This window comes from Aotus nancymaae, unplaced genomic scaffold (genome assembly GCF_030222135.1).
Source record: "Aotus nancymaae isolate 86718 unplaced genomic scaffold, 86718_ANA_hifiasm-v0.15.2.pri h1tg000029l, whole genome shotgun sequence".
Classification (NCBI taxonomy): domain Eukaryota; kingdom Metazoa; phylum Chordata; class Mammalia; order Primates; family Aotidae; genus Aotus; species Aotus nancymaae.
The window spans coordinates 45,037,453-45,052,747 of NW_026988442.1; the positions used below are offsets into that span (position 1 = coordinate 45,037,453).

The 15,295-nt window shown below is 36.3% G+C and overlaps 2 protein-coding genes across 3 annotated transcripts in view; one reads left to right on the forward strand and one right to left on the reverse strand.

Annotated features, from left to right (window-relative positions):
- Positions 1-15,295, reverse strand: part of B3GALT1 (beta-1,3-galactosyltransferase 1) — a 571,010-nt gene that overhangs the window by 358,941 nt on the left and 196,774 nt on the right. The gene's annotated exons all lie outside the window — the stretch shown is intronic.
- Positions 7,757-8,173, forward strand: LOC105708913 (KRAB domain-containing protein 1-like). The gene has a single exon (XM_012440625.2). It carries the CDS (start codon positions 7,757-7,759, stop codon positions 8,171-8,173), a length of 417 nt encoding a protein of 138 aa, XP_012296048.2.

A 15,295-nucleotide genomic window follows, 5' to 3' on the forward strand; every position in this document is an offset into this window, starting at 1 on the left:
TAGTTCTAAACAGTCTTGTCTGTGGCTTCCTTAAGACTGTCTTGTTGCTTTACTCTGCTATGATAAACTAACACATTTTCGTTCCTAATCTCCTATGCCTAATTCTTTCTGATGTAAAAATCCCTACCAAAGCCCGAAGTACTCCATCAAGTCTATAATAATACTGACCTGAGCCAGTGAAAAAGTGTGCTCTGCCAGCATGTTCTATAAGATAGCCTTCCATCAACACAAAGTCTCAGGCATTCTTTTCTGGAACTCACAAGAAAAATAAGCTGGCTTTGGCAGTTGATCACAGACTGTTCTAATTCAATGAATCCATTTTTTACAGGCTTTACTTGGCAAGCCTCTTTCCACTGCCTGCAAACTATGTTTCTTTGTAAATGCCTTTGCAATTCAACCCAAACACCTCTACACCCCAGTTATCTATTACTGAAAATCTATTTTAAAGAAGTCTTTCAATGGAATATCTAATTTTGGAATCTTTCCTTAACCTTTAAAAACTGTTACGCATAGGTCATTATCTACAGAAGTTGTGGAAAAAGGATGCCAATGGTGTAGTGATGTATAAACTGAAGAAGTCAGAAAACCCAGGCTGAGTTATCTGCTCTAAAATGTGCCCTTATCGATCTGCCTGGCTCATCAAATGATCTGCCTTTGGAGGTTCGTAGTACAATGACGTTAGTTTGATGGCACCTCTGAACTCTAACAATCATTCTGCATATTTTCAGAATTCTTAAAAGCACATAGTTGTAGATTGGGGAAAATGTCATCAATAAATCCTCCAAACAGGGACAAAGTATTTTTTTTTGTAATATCATGGTCTTTCATTATTAATTTTATTTTTAACATGGGTAATTTCCTGATTCTCATTAATTCAATTAAATATCTATAAAAATATGGATAAATCTAAAAACCTTAAAGTTGCATGAAATAAGCCTGACACAAAAAAATGCATACTATATAGTTACATTTATATGAAGTTCTAGAAAAGGCAAAAATAAGCTATAATGATAATCAAAATATTGGCTGTGAGGAATTTATGGAAATGTAGCAAGAGGGAACTTTCTGGAGTAATGAAAAATTTCTCTATCTTGATTGGATAATGGTTACATGGGCGCATACACTCGACAAAACTCATGGAACTGTGACCTTAAAATCTGTACACTTTATTGTAACTAACTTGTACTTAAATTAAAAAACAAAGAGTCAAACAATAGGACTGAGGTTCCTCAAGTTTTGGTATAATTTTGAATTAGAGAGTCTTTAAGATGAACTGTACGGTCAAAACCAATTCTTTAGTCCTTTGTTCATTTATCCACTTAAGAAAGATTTACTAAGCACAAATATACCCAGAATTAATACAATGGCATTTTGCTAGAAAAAAAATAATGGTTAGCAAAATAGACGTTGCTTTTATTCTTATAGACATTAAAGTCTGTTGGGGAAAACAGACAATTAAAACAGACAAAAACAGAGAATTATCACTGTAGCATTGGAAGAAGGCCTATGTTTTAACCAAGAGCTGCTTCAAAACAGAACGAACTACTTTAGACTAAATCCTAAGGCAAAGTGCACTGAAAATATTGGTGTTTGCTGAGTCATTAAAAGCTAATAGAGTTTTTAGACCAAAGCAAACCAAATGATGTTTTTCTAAGCCTGTATATGCTCTAAATCTAATTAATCAAAACATCAAAATACTTTTCAAATCAAATTTTGTTTGGCCATTGAAGACCTTTTTTTTTTTTTCAACAGAATTTAGGTCATCTATGTCCTCCGGCATTTTACATATACAGCTGTCCACAGGAATAACATGGTGTTAAATGACCTTCTTTTCCATGAGCAAGTCCCAGCTGGGCAGACAGGTGCATCTACTTCTGGTAACTCTGCTGCCAATGGGGGATTTGCAGGCTTTCCCAACAGCAACCATTATGCATACTCACGATAAATCCAAGCTTGTGACAGGTGCAGTATTTGATATACAAAGTATAACCACGAATAGACCCGTTTTCCAATATAAAATGCTTTCAGAAACATATATCCCCCTCACTCCCATGAAACTCACATTTTAAAATGAAGTCCTTCTGTGGGCAATCCCATTTTTAAAGCACGTGAAAATATTTTACAGCTTAACTAGTATTAAAAATCCTCGTTTCTTTATCGGTTTTCTATTTGTTCAAAATCTTTCCAAAATGAGCAGAGTCATTTATAAGACTAAACAGATAAAAGAATATAATTAAGATGACAAAAATAAATAAAATATGAACCATATAACAGAGTTATTGGATTTTGAAGCCTTCTAAGGAAGGCTAACCTATTGTTATTTTGTGAAACTGTCTAGAAGAAAACCAACATCTGTTAAAGAATAAAAAGAAACATGCTAATAACAGTGGGTAGTTCAAAAATACGCTTTGGAATGAGAAGCTTACTTTAAACTAATGCCATAAAGATGTTGAATGTTTTTTATTTAATTAACAAAACATGCACATTACCTTCCCAGTCTCTGACCAGACAACTTAGGATTTGGGCTACATTCTACTGGCAGGAAAAAAAATGGCCTTCTGAACTCTAAAGTGAGTGGGACTTGAAACAATTATTTCAAATAGGTGAGCCATTTTACACTCTCAGAAAACATGGTCAGATTTTAATCCTAACTCTACAATGACAGTTTCATTACTTTCTCACTCTAGTCAGTGATAAGTTCAAAAGAAATCCTCTATTGCTGATGAAGAATTATAGTTCCTGTTTGTAAACATTCCACATATTTAATATTTTTTAAAAGTACATATTTTAACAAAAATATAAAATTTTAAATCTCATGGTTTTTTTTTTTTGGTTTTCTTTTGTTTTGTTTTTTATTCTACAGCCAAATGGTTGGTAATTAAAGGAGTTAACATAATGGAACATTTTCCTGACATGCTTGTGTAACTTTTCCTTCTACTTTTCCAATTTCTACTCTCCCATTCTCACTTTAATATTTTTGGTTTCTATTCTTTCTTGTGGCCAATGTGAGTATCAGTTCTCCGTGTTGCCTGGTCATTCTTTTATATTTGCCTTCTCATAAATATGGCACTTTAAAGGAAACATGATATTGAGTTTATGAGATATAAAGAATCTTACACATATTTGCACTTAAGACTTTCTCAAATCTCAAGTCATTGAATAGATAATTGTGGTACAGAATTCTAAATGATTTCTAATGGTTTTTCATGGTCATGGCTTTCTTCTCCAGTAAGTCCTAAAGATATCATGACCTTCAGTCTGCAGGGCTTATATCCAATGATAATCTCTGTGTCCTGAAAACAAATTTTAAGCAGCTATAACTTAATGCATCTATTGACACTAAAATGTAACTAACGGCACTGAAACATTCTGAAAACAGAAGTAAAATCTTTGAACTAGTGACTTGGGAGCAAAATTTTTACAGAGGTTCAAATTTGGGGATTATCTTTAATGCACATGCATAGTTTACATTAATTCAAAAGCATATATGTAGCTCCTATGATGTGGCAGATGTCATGCAATGTACTAAGGACATATGGCCCTTCCTCTAAATTAACTTCATAGCTTTTGCCATTGAAGAAAAAGGAGAAATAAACACATATAAGATAACTTAATGCCATTTGTCAAGTGCTATGACAACTGTATGAATAGCATTATGAAATATGTAGCCTCGACACTCAGTTTCCCAGATGAAATAAGAATGACTAAGACATGTTCCATAAATATTGTCTGAGCATCTGATTTTGGGATCACAAACCAGTTGTTCCATAAAATCCAATAAAGATGCTATCCTGATTGTTAGTTACAGAAGACCTCATTAAATGCTTACACACTTGGTTTTGTCCTGTTTTTCATTCAAATAATCTTTTTTCCAAAACTTACCATGTGAGTGGTTCAAGCAGAATTTTCTCATCCATAAAATGTACACATTTGTAGCATATTTTGATATTTAATGAAATAATATATATGCACGTAAACCAAAAATAAACTTCTATAAGCCCTCCAACTAACTGAATGGATCCCTTCTCTTGGCAAAGAGAATTCCAAAGTAAACCTGCAAAACTACTTCAGGTCATGATGGGAAGTGAGGGTTGAACATGCCTTACTATACTCTCTTCCCTTTGGAATTCAGACACAATGGACTGGCATTAACATTAAAACAAAGATTTTTTAAATTGTATTTTGGGTTCTGGGGTACATGTGCAGATCATGCAGGATTGTTGCAAAGGTACATACATGGCAATGCTGTTTATGGCCTCCATCCCCCTGTCACCTATATCTGGCATTTCTCCCCATTATCCCTCTCCAACTTCCCCACCCCCTGCTGTCTCTCCCCTAGCCGCCACCCAACAGACCCCAGTGTGTGATGCTCCCGTCCCTGTGTCCATGTATTCCCATTGTTCAACACCCATCTATGAGTGAGAACATTCGGTATTTGATTTTCTGTTCTTGTGTCAGTTTGCGGAGAATGATGGTTTCAAGATTCATCCATGTCCCTACAAAGGACACAAACTCATCGGTTTTTATGGCTGCATAGTATTCCATGGTGTATACGTGCCACATTTCCCTTTTCCTTGTCCAGTCTATCATCAATGGGCATTTGGGTTGATTCCAGGTCTTTGCTATTGTAAACAGTGCCACAATGAACATACATGCGCATGTGTCTTTATAATAGAACAATTTATAATCCTTTGGGTATATACCCAGTAATGGGACTGCTGGGTCAAATGGAATTTCTATTTTCTAGGTCCTTGAGGAATCACCACACTGTCTTCCACAATGGTTGAACTAACCTACACTCCCACCAACAGTGTACAAGTGTTCCTATTTCTCCACATCCTCTCCAGCATCTGTTGTGTCCAAATTTTTTAATGATCACCATTCTAACTGGCATTAGATGGTATCTCAATGTGGTTTTGGTTTGCATTTCTCTAATGACCAGTGATGATGAGCATTTTTTCATATGTTTTTTGGCCTCATATATATTTTGAAAAGTGTTTGTTCATATCCTTCACCCACTTTTGAATGGGTTTGTTTGTTTCTTTCTTATAAATCTGTTTTAGTTCTTTGTAGATTCTGGATATTAGCCCTTTGTCAGATGGGTACTGTGAAACTTTTTCCCATTCTGTTGGTTGCCGGTTCACCTGTTTAATAAATGGTGTTGGGAAAACTGGCTAGCCATATGCAGAAAGCAGAAACTCGACCCCTTCCTGACACCTTACACTAAAATTAACTCCAGATGGATTAAATACTTAAACATAAGACTTAACACCATAAAAACCCTAGAAGAAAACCTAGGCAAAACCATTCAGGACATAGGCATAGGCAAGGACTTCATGACCAAAACACCAAAAGCATTGGCCACAAAAGCCAAAATAGACAAATGAGATCTAATTAAACTCCACAGCTTCTGTACAGCAAAAGAAAGAAGCGTTAAAACAACGATCTTAAGAATGACAAAACAGACTCTCTACAGCAATAAGATACTGAATTCTAACCTGACTGCAGTCTAGCATCACATGACAGACTGTAGGCCCTGTAAAAAAATTATTTTACCCTGAAATATATTTCTTTGACATATTGTGAAATGGCCACAGCAAGGCTGTCTCTTGTGAGGGAAACGTACACTCTGTAGAGAATCCCCTTCCCTTACTAGGTCTTTTTCTGATCCTGAAGTGATTAGCTGAGAGTCTAGCATCTTTTAAAGATCTGAATAGGAAACATCTGCCACCTAGCACCTCTAAGGGCAGCCACTTATGAGACTTTATCCATATAATAGAACCTTGGTCTCCACAATCTCTTATCTTAATAATAACTTAACTCTTTCAACCAACTGTCAATCAGATAATCTTCAAATCCACCTATAACCAAGAAGACCCTGCTTCCAGTTGTCCCACAAGTAAAATAAAAATTAAGTTGTAATCCCACCACCTTGGGCACACATTCTCAGTACGTCTTGAGACTGTATTGGGCCTTAGCCACTCACATTTGGCTCAAAATAAGCCTCTTTAAATACTAAGTTTGACTCTTTCTTTGCTGACATAAAGTACTTACTACAATACCTGGTATAGGTAATTGCTCTCCACTCTACTCCCTCCCAAAAAAGAAAAAAAGAAAAAAAACTCTACATTTTTACTGAAGGCTTGGCTTATCATTGCAATTATCTGTCCTTAGGCAAAAATTTTCACATATGAAGATGTGAGATTAGTTGTCATAGTTATTCCCTCAGAAGAGGTAATCCTACTTATCAAAATAGGTTGCTGTGTTTACATCTGAAAGAAGAGCCACATATTTCTTAAAGACAACAGGACTCATATGGAGCTTCTCTATGTGGCTAGACGTCAGTTCTTAAGGGAGGTAGCTCAATTGAAGAGGCATAGTTGTCTGCAATAGAGACAGAGGGCTTCAGAATTTCCATAGGATCCATGGATAGGTTCTATAGGGTCTGTTCCTCTTAAACATAGTGAATGAACAAATTATGAAAGATTTTTAAATGAACCAAAAGAACACTATCTTCATCGTAAAAGCAGGCATTATCTAATATACAATTCCAAGTTATCTGATTCTATGGAGGGCTGATTGAGCTATTTTACAAAGCTATAAATTATACATAGATGATAGCAATTAAAATAATACTTATCCAAAGACATGTACGTTCCTTTTGGTGGAGGGACAACTGATTTTTCTCTCCACTGCAACCTATGGGAAGCCAGTTTTTCATCTATTTGTAGATTCATTTAAACATTCCTGACTCGACCATATATGTGCATTAATTTGAATTTTGTATTAAACCAGTTGATAACATCTTACTGGTTTCTTTGTTAATAATTGAGTTAAATAAATTTTTGATAGATTTTTATATTTGTATAACAATCTCGAATTTGATCTTTTTGAAAATTATCTTTTATTTGTTTTGATTTCCCATAATAATTTAGCCAAGTACTGCCATATGAACCCAGTGTTTATGTTTGTAGATACTATCATTTTGGCCTCAAGAAGTGTTAATGATAAAAGAACAGAGATAGCACAAGGCCAACAATGATACTGTGCAGAAGTCCCACAAAATATTAGAATTATCAAAATATAGCACACTATGTTATAATTATGCTTTGTAAGAGATCTAAGACAGAGTGTCTATGCTTGGCTTTTTAGACAGGGTCTGGCTCTGTCACTCAGGCTGGAGTACAATGGTGCAATCTCAGGTCACTGCAACCTCTGCCTCCAGGTTCAAGTGATTCTCCTGCCTCAGCCTCCGTAGCAGTTGGGATTACACGGATCTACCATGATGCACAGCTAATTTTTGGATTTTTAGTAGCGTCAGGGTTTCACCACGCTGGCCAGGTGTATGCTTGGTTTTGTTTGCATATTGTTAAGTATCAACATAATAAAAATGATTTAATACTGGGATTCGAAGAGAAGATTTTTGTACTAGTTTTTGTTTTTGTCTTAAAGACACTGAATATATTGTAGAAGTTTGAGAAACAACGGCCTGGAGAATTGTGGACAATGTATATTTCAAATTTCGCATTTGTGAAAATTCAGTGTCTACATTATAAAACCGGTGTCCTGAAAGAATTAATTTATTTTAATCTCATGATCACCTTTAATTCATACTTACTTCCCATCAGATCATGTACTATATAAAGAGAAGTAGCGCCCACCATCTCTGCTTGCTGAAAAGCTGCAGAGGCCGTCAGGAGCCCACGCACCTGAGACTTTTACCTTTACCCAAGAAAGGAATAAAAGAGGTCAGACGATGACAACTGTGTCCTCAACAGTCAGGCCCCAGGAATCAGTGGCTTTTGAGGACGTGGTCGTGTACTTCACTAAGAAGGAATGGGCCATCATGGTGCCTGACCAGAGGGCCTTGTACAGGAATGTGATGCTGGAGAACTATGAGGCTGTGGCCTTTGAAGTGCCACCCACTTCCAAACCAGCTTTGGTCTCTCATGTGGAGCAAGGGAAAGAGCCCTGTTTCGCCCAACCACAGGGAGTCCTAAGCAGGAGGGACTGGAGAGCAGGCTTTATAGGATACTTGGAACTGAGAAGATATACTTACTTAGCTAAAGCAATGTTACTTATAATAAAATCAAAACTTTTTCAAAATCATCAATGCTGGGAAGACAGGAGAAAGGCTGAGTTCTTGACATTCAAATACCAGTTTTCCAAGTAAGGAGTTGATGTAAGAGCCACCTTAAATGATGTCAAATGCACATTTTCTTTTTCTGTAGACTGGTTTCTGTAGATTTAATGTTTTTCATTTATTAAAATAGTTCATTTTGATGTAGGAAAAAAAGAATAATGAAAGCTCAAAATAAATGTCATTGTTTCAAAAATCCAGCCATAGTGGAGCTTTGAAAGCCCCCTCTGTGTAGCTGTAAAATATCATTCATCTCTTCAGATTTTGATATATTATTCATCTGAGTTTAGTAATATTAGAGTCAGACTATGAGATAATTTTATTAGCCAAGAACTGTGAGGAGAGATGTATTTATGCTGCATCCATTTTAAAGCAAGAAGGCAGGAGGAAAGGAATGACACAAAATTTGTGCTGTTTAAGCTGAATAGAATCATTTCCTATCCTTCTACAATTAACTATATCTTGGGGAAATGACAGCTGTTAGGTTGGAAGTATGTTTTAATTGTTTTCTTTAAAATACATTTTTTTCTGTATACTGTTCACTTAAAAGAGCCTTTTAATCTCTGCCTTTAAATAAAGGTCTTTAAACTCTGTCTTTAAGTCTGCCTTTAAGTTTTTAACTCTGCCTTAAAACTGTGTACCCTGAAATAACTATTTGGGGCACGTAACAGAGTGTTCTCTCTAGTGATGGAGAAAGAAACACAAAATACACAATTAACTCTACCACTGTACAGAACAGGTGAAGATTCCAGGTTTGGCTGTGAACTTCCTGGAAAGACAAGCTTTAAGAGGTTCTTGCTGCTTGAAAAATGATGTTCATTTGGTCAGAGAAGAATTCTCAGCATGTAGGAGATTAGGGACACGTCCATCATTCTTTCACAGTTACTCATCCCTAGTGCCTGGCACACCAGCATTCAATATATAAATCAATCATGTTTATAGCTAAGATTGGACCAAGCCAGCATGGCTGTGTGGAAAGATTTTGAAAAACAAATTCAATGATAGCATGTACAAGTCTATTACAGCAAAAACACCTTAGCATTAATCTTGTTTTAATGAAGGAACATTATTTAAGTTACATTACACAATAATTAAAACATTTATTGTTTTGTTTTTATTTTAGGTTATGGAGATAGGCAAACATATACAAAACTGCTATCATTTTATTTCCCTGTAAATTTGTTCTGTAGTGAGGTATTTTGATATTAAAGTAAGTAATTTTTCAACTTATTTTAGTTATGGTTTTCTATAATATTTTAGCAGCAAAGAGGACTTTTTCTATGCCTCAAGGCAAGGCTGATTCATAGAGGACAAAAAAGCACATTTTTGGCCTTGGAGCAATTAATTTGACCTTTGTAAGTCAACGGTACAGACAATAGTCTTTAAAACCGTGGTTTTGAATTGCAAGTACCAGGTGCTAGAGAGAAGAAAAATTCCAAAAGCTTGGATTTAAATATCAAGAATCAAGTCTTACAGGACTTGGAGCAAAGGGTTCAAGGCCACAGTGAAGGTGGAAAAGATAAGTGATGTCATATGAGCAGTTTTTCTACAGCACAGCAGAGGACAGACAGGAAAAGTAAAACAAAAGGAGGGTCGACAGTATAGGCTGCCCTCCTCCCTGAACCTACTCTGGGGTTGAAACTCTGGGGAATTGGGTAATAGAAACTTCCCAAAATATTTAGTCACTCTTGTATTGGGGACTCACACCAAGTCAACTCTGAAACTTGAGAAAAAAATATCTTGCTGATTGCCTTCATCTAACTAAGCTGCAGTAGGTGGAAATATCAGCAAGGTAGTTCTGGGTAAAGAGAAGGCCTAAGATACTGCCCACCCCACCTGTGTTTTTGTTTGTTTAGAACGAAAGGGAGTTAAGGTTGACAATCAGCAAGCCTGAAGCGTTACTCCAGCCTGATGTCATGGGAGTTCACAGCTGCACAAAGCTGCAAAGTGGGCAGCCCTAGTTGTGAACCCTCCTTTGCAGAGCTTTTGACAGTGGGAGAAATCGAGCATGGCTGACTCCATTTTGCTTCTAGCCTGACACGCTGCTGGCTTCACTCATTCCTGGGCATGGAGCAAGCTAAACATGGGAGGAGGAGTTTAGTTTAACTTTGAAGCAAAGATGATAACAGTCCCTTCCTAAAACTGATCCCTTCCTCGTCTGTGGGCTGAAATTGCCTTTGTAAGACTAATGAAAGGCTACAAGATTTGGTGGGAGGGGTATGAATTCTGCTAAAATGTAGGCATGGTTTCCATAATCCCTTACTGCTCAAGAGTCATGTAGCCAGAGGTTACAAGATTTGTGACTTCACCAATTGCTCCTATAGTTAACATCACCACTATAGAACCCAAGATTGCTCTTTCCAAATGTTTTTCAAACTTTTGCATTCCAGCAACTGACCCCACTCAGACACAGGCGGTCCTGTGGCCCTATCCAGATGCAGACTCAGCGCATGAGGACCATTTTTCACATCCCTATGACTGTTCTCCAACCAATAAACAGCACCTATTCTGTAGTCTTCTGCCCACAAAATTACTTGAAAGCCTCTAACCTCTGAGCCTTTTGACCGATTTGAGTGATTCTTCCACGCGGCTAGCGTCACATTACTTAAACTCTTTCTTTATTGCAATACTACAGTCTTAGTGAACTGGTTTTGTCTGTGCAGCAGGCAAGAAAAACCCATAGGGTGATTACAGAGGTGGAATATCCTGAATTGAACCCAAAGAGGATCACTTTGAGACAGGAAGTAGTCAAGTTACCTCAAATTGCAAGATTGAATTTTCTGCTACCAATCAAAACAGGACCAGAGTTAAATTGTGCTTAGTAGCAGAAATATGAAAGCTGTGTTTTACTCACTTAATTCTTGTTCCATTTTCGTCTCAGTCATATAGAGTTTTAAAACAAAAGTGAATACATTCTAAATATATGCTCTTCCACAAACACGTATCAGTTCACTCTTAAATAATTAAATGGTATCTAACAGGGAAGAGAAGAGATTGTTCTGTAACTCCTGGGTCCCTAGCATTTAGTGCAATGCTTGACCTAAAATATACATGCACATTTTTGAATTAGTAATTGAATTAGTAACTGACAATTCCCATCTAGATAATAATAAATGCTAATATTACTGAACACTTCATTGAAACTAAACCTTCGCCTGTACTACCTCATTTCATCTTCAACCACCTACACAGTAATATCAATATTCTTATTTTACACAGTGGGAAATTTTGGTTTATAAGGGTGAAGAGATCTACTCAATGTCTCAAAACTAGTAAACAGCATTTCTGAGATAGAAACATATACAGTCTGAAAATTAAAGTCTGAAGCTTAATTTTAAAAGTTGTTTTCGGATATTTGAAGAAAATTTAGAAAGTTGGTTTCATACTGCCATTTGCTTTTATTTGTTTTTTTTAATGAGTCTTTCTTTTAGTGTTCTCACTTAGCATCATGACATAGTAGACCTGGGAGGAACTTTATGGATTACCTCGTCCAGCCCCCTATCTCATGATTGAAGGAACTGACTTCTTCAAGGGCAGAGCAAACAAGGAATTCTTTCTTTAGGAATAAATCTTGCTCTCTTCTTTCCTCTTCAGTTTTTCCTCTTATTTCCTCACCCATTTAATAATTGTTAAAAGAGTTGGAAGGTGAAGTGTAGTGGTGTTTAAGATAAAGGATTGGTTATACAAGATCAGTGAATGACGGCTGAAGGGAGAGTGGGTAAAGCCAAACCTTTTTCATTAATATATTATATTATAAACTCTTCCTAAAGCTATGCTTTGCAAAGGCCTGCTAAATGTATCCACTGTAAAGAATATTTTTATAATGGCACGAATACTGCTATCTCCAACCTCAAATTTATTTCATTGCAAAGCAGATTTTTGTATTTTGAAGATCTATTTTGTATATATTCTACTTTAATGTTCTGTGCCAACTTGCACAATACTCAAAATAAAACAAAATATCAATCTTGTTTGAAACAATAAATAGACCTTTCAAATTCATACATGGTTAGTATTTTCTATTCTGGCATTCAAAATGTGTTTTTGTTCTCTTTTCAATCAGCTTTACAGGAAAAGCATGGGTGGACAAATAGATGTACTCAAAATTGATGATTCTATGGAATGTGTCTGAGGAGAAATGATGTCTTTAAAATGTTGAATAGTTTCCACAACTACTCATTCTTTAAAACTGTTAGACACAGAGATACATTGACAAATGGGTCTAATAGTTTCTCTGCATTGGCCATCACAGCAGAATTGGTAATGTACTCTATTATTTTGTTAGACATGCACTTCTAGTGACATTATAGTGCCCATAAAATGGTCTGGTAACTTACAATTGGGATAAAGCTAATATATTTCAGAGTTAGTAGAAAGGTTTCTTTGGAACTTACTTTTGCATTAATATAGGATCTTACTATATCATTCTTCCTCTGTCTTCTGTCTAATCACCTAATTTTGTTCTTCTTATGATTCTTAAATTGTTCTTGCAGCTAGTTTTTGTTTAAAGACTCAGGTAGGACTATTCTATGTGGTCAATCACTGCATGGCCTGGAGTAGCAAATGTGCAGCCAGGCCCAGAGTGTGGGCACAATGGAATATAACCTGAGATTGGGTCACATTACCCCAAGGGTGTCATTTCATCCTGTACCTCTAGCTCTACTTGCCAACCTGGCTTTTTAACATCTGTAATTTATGTCCTTCTTCCCTTCTGTCCAAAAGGCTAACTTGTCAACCTCCTTCCCATGCACAAGGATTTAAATCTGCCCAACATTCAAAAGCACATATGCTCATAAATGGAAGGAATCTGAAACATGAAAAGCATTTGCCAATATCTTGGCTCTTGGTCCTCATTTTGAGTTATGCATTAGGATTCTTTGATGACTCCTAAAGCTTGAATAATTAATGAAAACATGGATATGATCAAACACTTTGAAAGTAATTGGTCAATCTGCTCCTTTTATCCTCCGCAGACAGAATTATTTACGGAACTTCAATACTTATTTAAGAGAGGCTTTCTAAAAATTCAGAAGAAAGTATTTTCTTTCTTCTTTGTATTTGGTTATCCCCCTTTCTTCTTTTTGTTCTCTGCTACCTCCTCCTTAATTTCCTTCTTAATGATTCCGTTTCATCAGTTAAAATTAAGAATAAATTGTATTGTTCAACTTCACTCAAAAATTTAAGGAAGTCATTATCTCAGCAGAAGGTGTAGAGGATGGAATCTTCAAATTCTATTTCTAATGAAGTACCTGTAGTTTTGTTTTTAATGGGGGAGTACAGATTCAATATAGGATGTTTTATTAAGATGCAGATATCCTAAATATTTGACAGAATTCCTAAACCGTCCACAGTATTCTCCCCAAAAGGAAAAATTCAAGAGTCTGTGAAGGTATAATAGGACAAGAATGATCATAATTTTTATCTTTCAACATCGGCTGCTTTTTAAAAGTTTTGTGCTGCAGGCCCCAGAATTGAAATGTGACTTGAGGCTTCAACCCAGTGGGCAAGATATGATATTTTCTAAACTCCAGACTATAAAAATAATAAATGCTTATATCCATGTCTACTGACATTAGAAAAATGCTCAATACTTTTAGCTGTCCCAAATCTGCCTGGGACTACCGAAGATAAATACCTACAGCTGCTTACTTGAATGCTAAGCACTGTCTGCAATAGAAGCAAACCAATTAATGAATGTTGATAGAGTTCTTTCTGATCCATTAACTATCATGAGTTGTTGTTATGGGTTGAGTTTTATATACTGCCCCCCTAAATTCATATGTTGAGGTCCTGACCCTCAAGACCTCAGAATGTGTACTAATTGGAAATAGGGTCATTGCAGATAGAATTAGTTGTGTTAAGATGAGGTCATTCTGGCGTAGGGTGGGCCCCTAATCCAATATGACTGGTGTCTTTGTAAAAAGAAGAAAAGTGGACACAGACATGCACACAGAAAGAATGTCTTGTGACAATAAAGGCAGAGATTTGCTGTCATGGCTGCTGCTGCTGCCAAGGAACAACAAAGGCTGCCGGTAAACCACCAGAAGCTAGGAGAGAGGCCCGGAACATGTTCTCCCTCACGGCCTTCAGAAGGAACCCACCCTGCTCTTACTTTGATGGCAAATTTTCAGACTCCAGAACTGTAAAGTAATTAATTTCTATGGTTTGAGCCTTCCAGTTTACAGTATGGTAGTACTCCCTTACCTGTGGGGAATACATTCCAAGACCCCCAGTGGATTCCTGAAACCATGGATAGTACTGAACCCAATTGCTGCTAATGAGAACACATTTCTGGGCATGTCTTCCACTCACACACTTAATGCTTTTTCCATCTTAACTAAGTACTTATCAGGCACTATGGCTGTAACTTTTGTAGTTGAGGTTCAACAGAAAAAGTAGCAAAAATTTCTTTTTCCTTCTTCGTAGTTTCACTAATAGCAGGTTTCTTCTTACTGTAGATCTTAGCAAATAATTTTTTTTTTCTCTATTAGATCAAAAACTTTAGCCTTTAAAGGAAGTACTTTATGGCTTCTCTTTGGCATATCTGAAGTGCCACCATCACTAGTTTTATACTTTTGCGCCATTATTAAGTAAAATAAGTGTTTCTTGAACATAAGCACAGTGATATCTTGACAGTTGATCTGACAATGGAGAGGGCTACTAAATGTCATAGGGTGGGGAGTGTTACCAGTGTGGATATGCTGGACAAAGTGGGGATTCAGATACCAGATGGGACAGGGAAGGATGGCATAAGATTTTACCATGTTATTCAGAATGGTGTGCAATCTAAAACTTAGAACTTGATGTTTTCTGAAATTTACTATTTAATATTTTTGGACTGCAGCTGACCATAGGTAACTGAAACTGCAGAAAGCAGAATTGCTAATGGGGGGTAACTACCGTACTTTGTTATGGCAGCCCTAGTGAACTAATAGTCATTTAGTAGAAAGATGTATAAAGTCTGATTTAATATTGACAATGCATAGCATGTATATATATTATTATGAGGAGACAAAGTCTTCAGTCATCTAGTAATTACATCTGAATTGGCAATACAAAATTTTTAGAATCACTTTATAATCACATTTATGCACTCCCTTTGGAGAGCAAATGGCACCTTGAATAATTTACATTTTAACATCTGGGTCAAAAATC

Bases quoted from the DNA above. Each gene is read 5' to 3' on its own strand.
- LOC105708913 (XM_012440625.2), top strand. From the start codon at position 7,757: ATGACAACTGTGTCCTCAACAGTCAGGCCCCAGGAATCAGTGGCTTTT.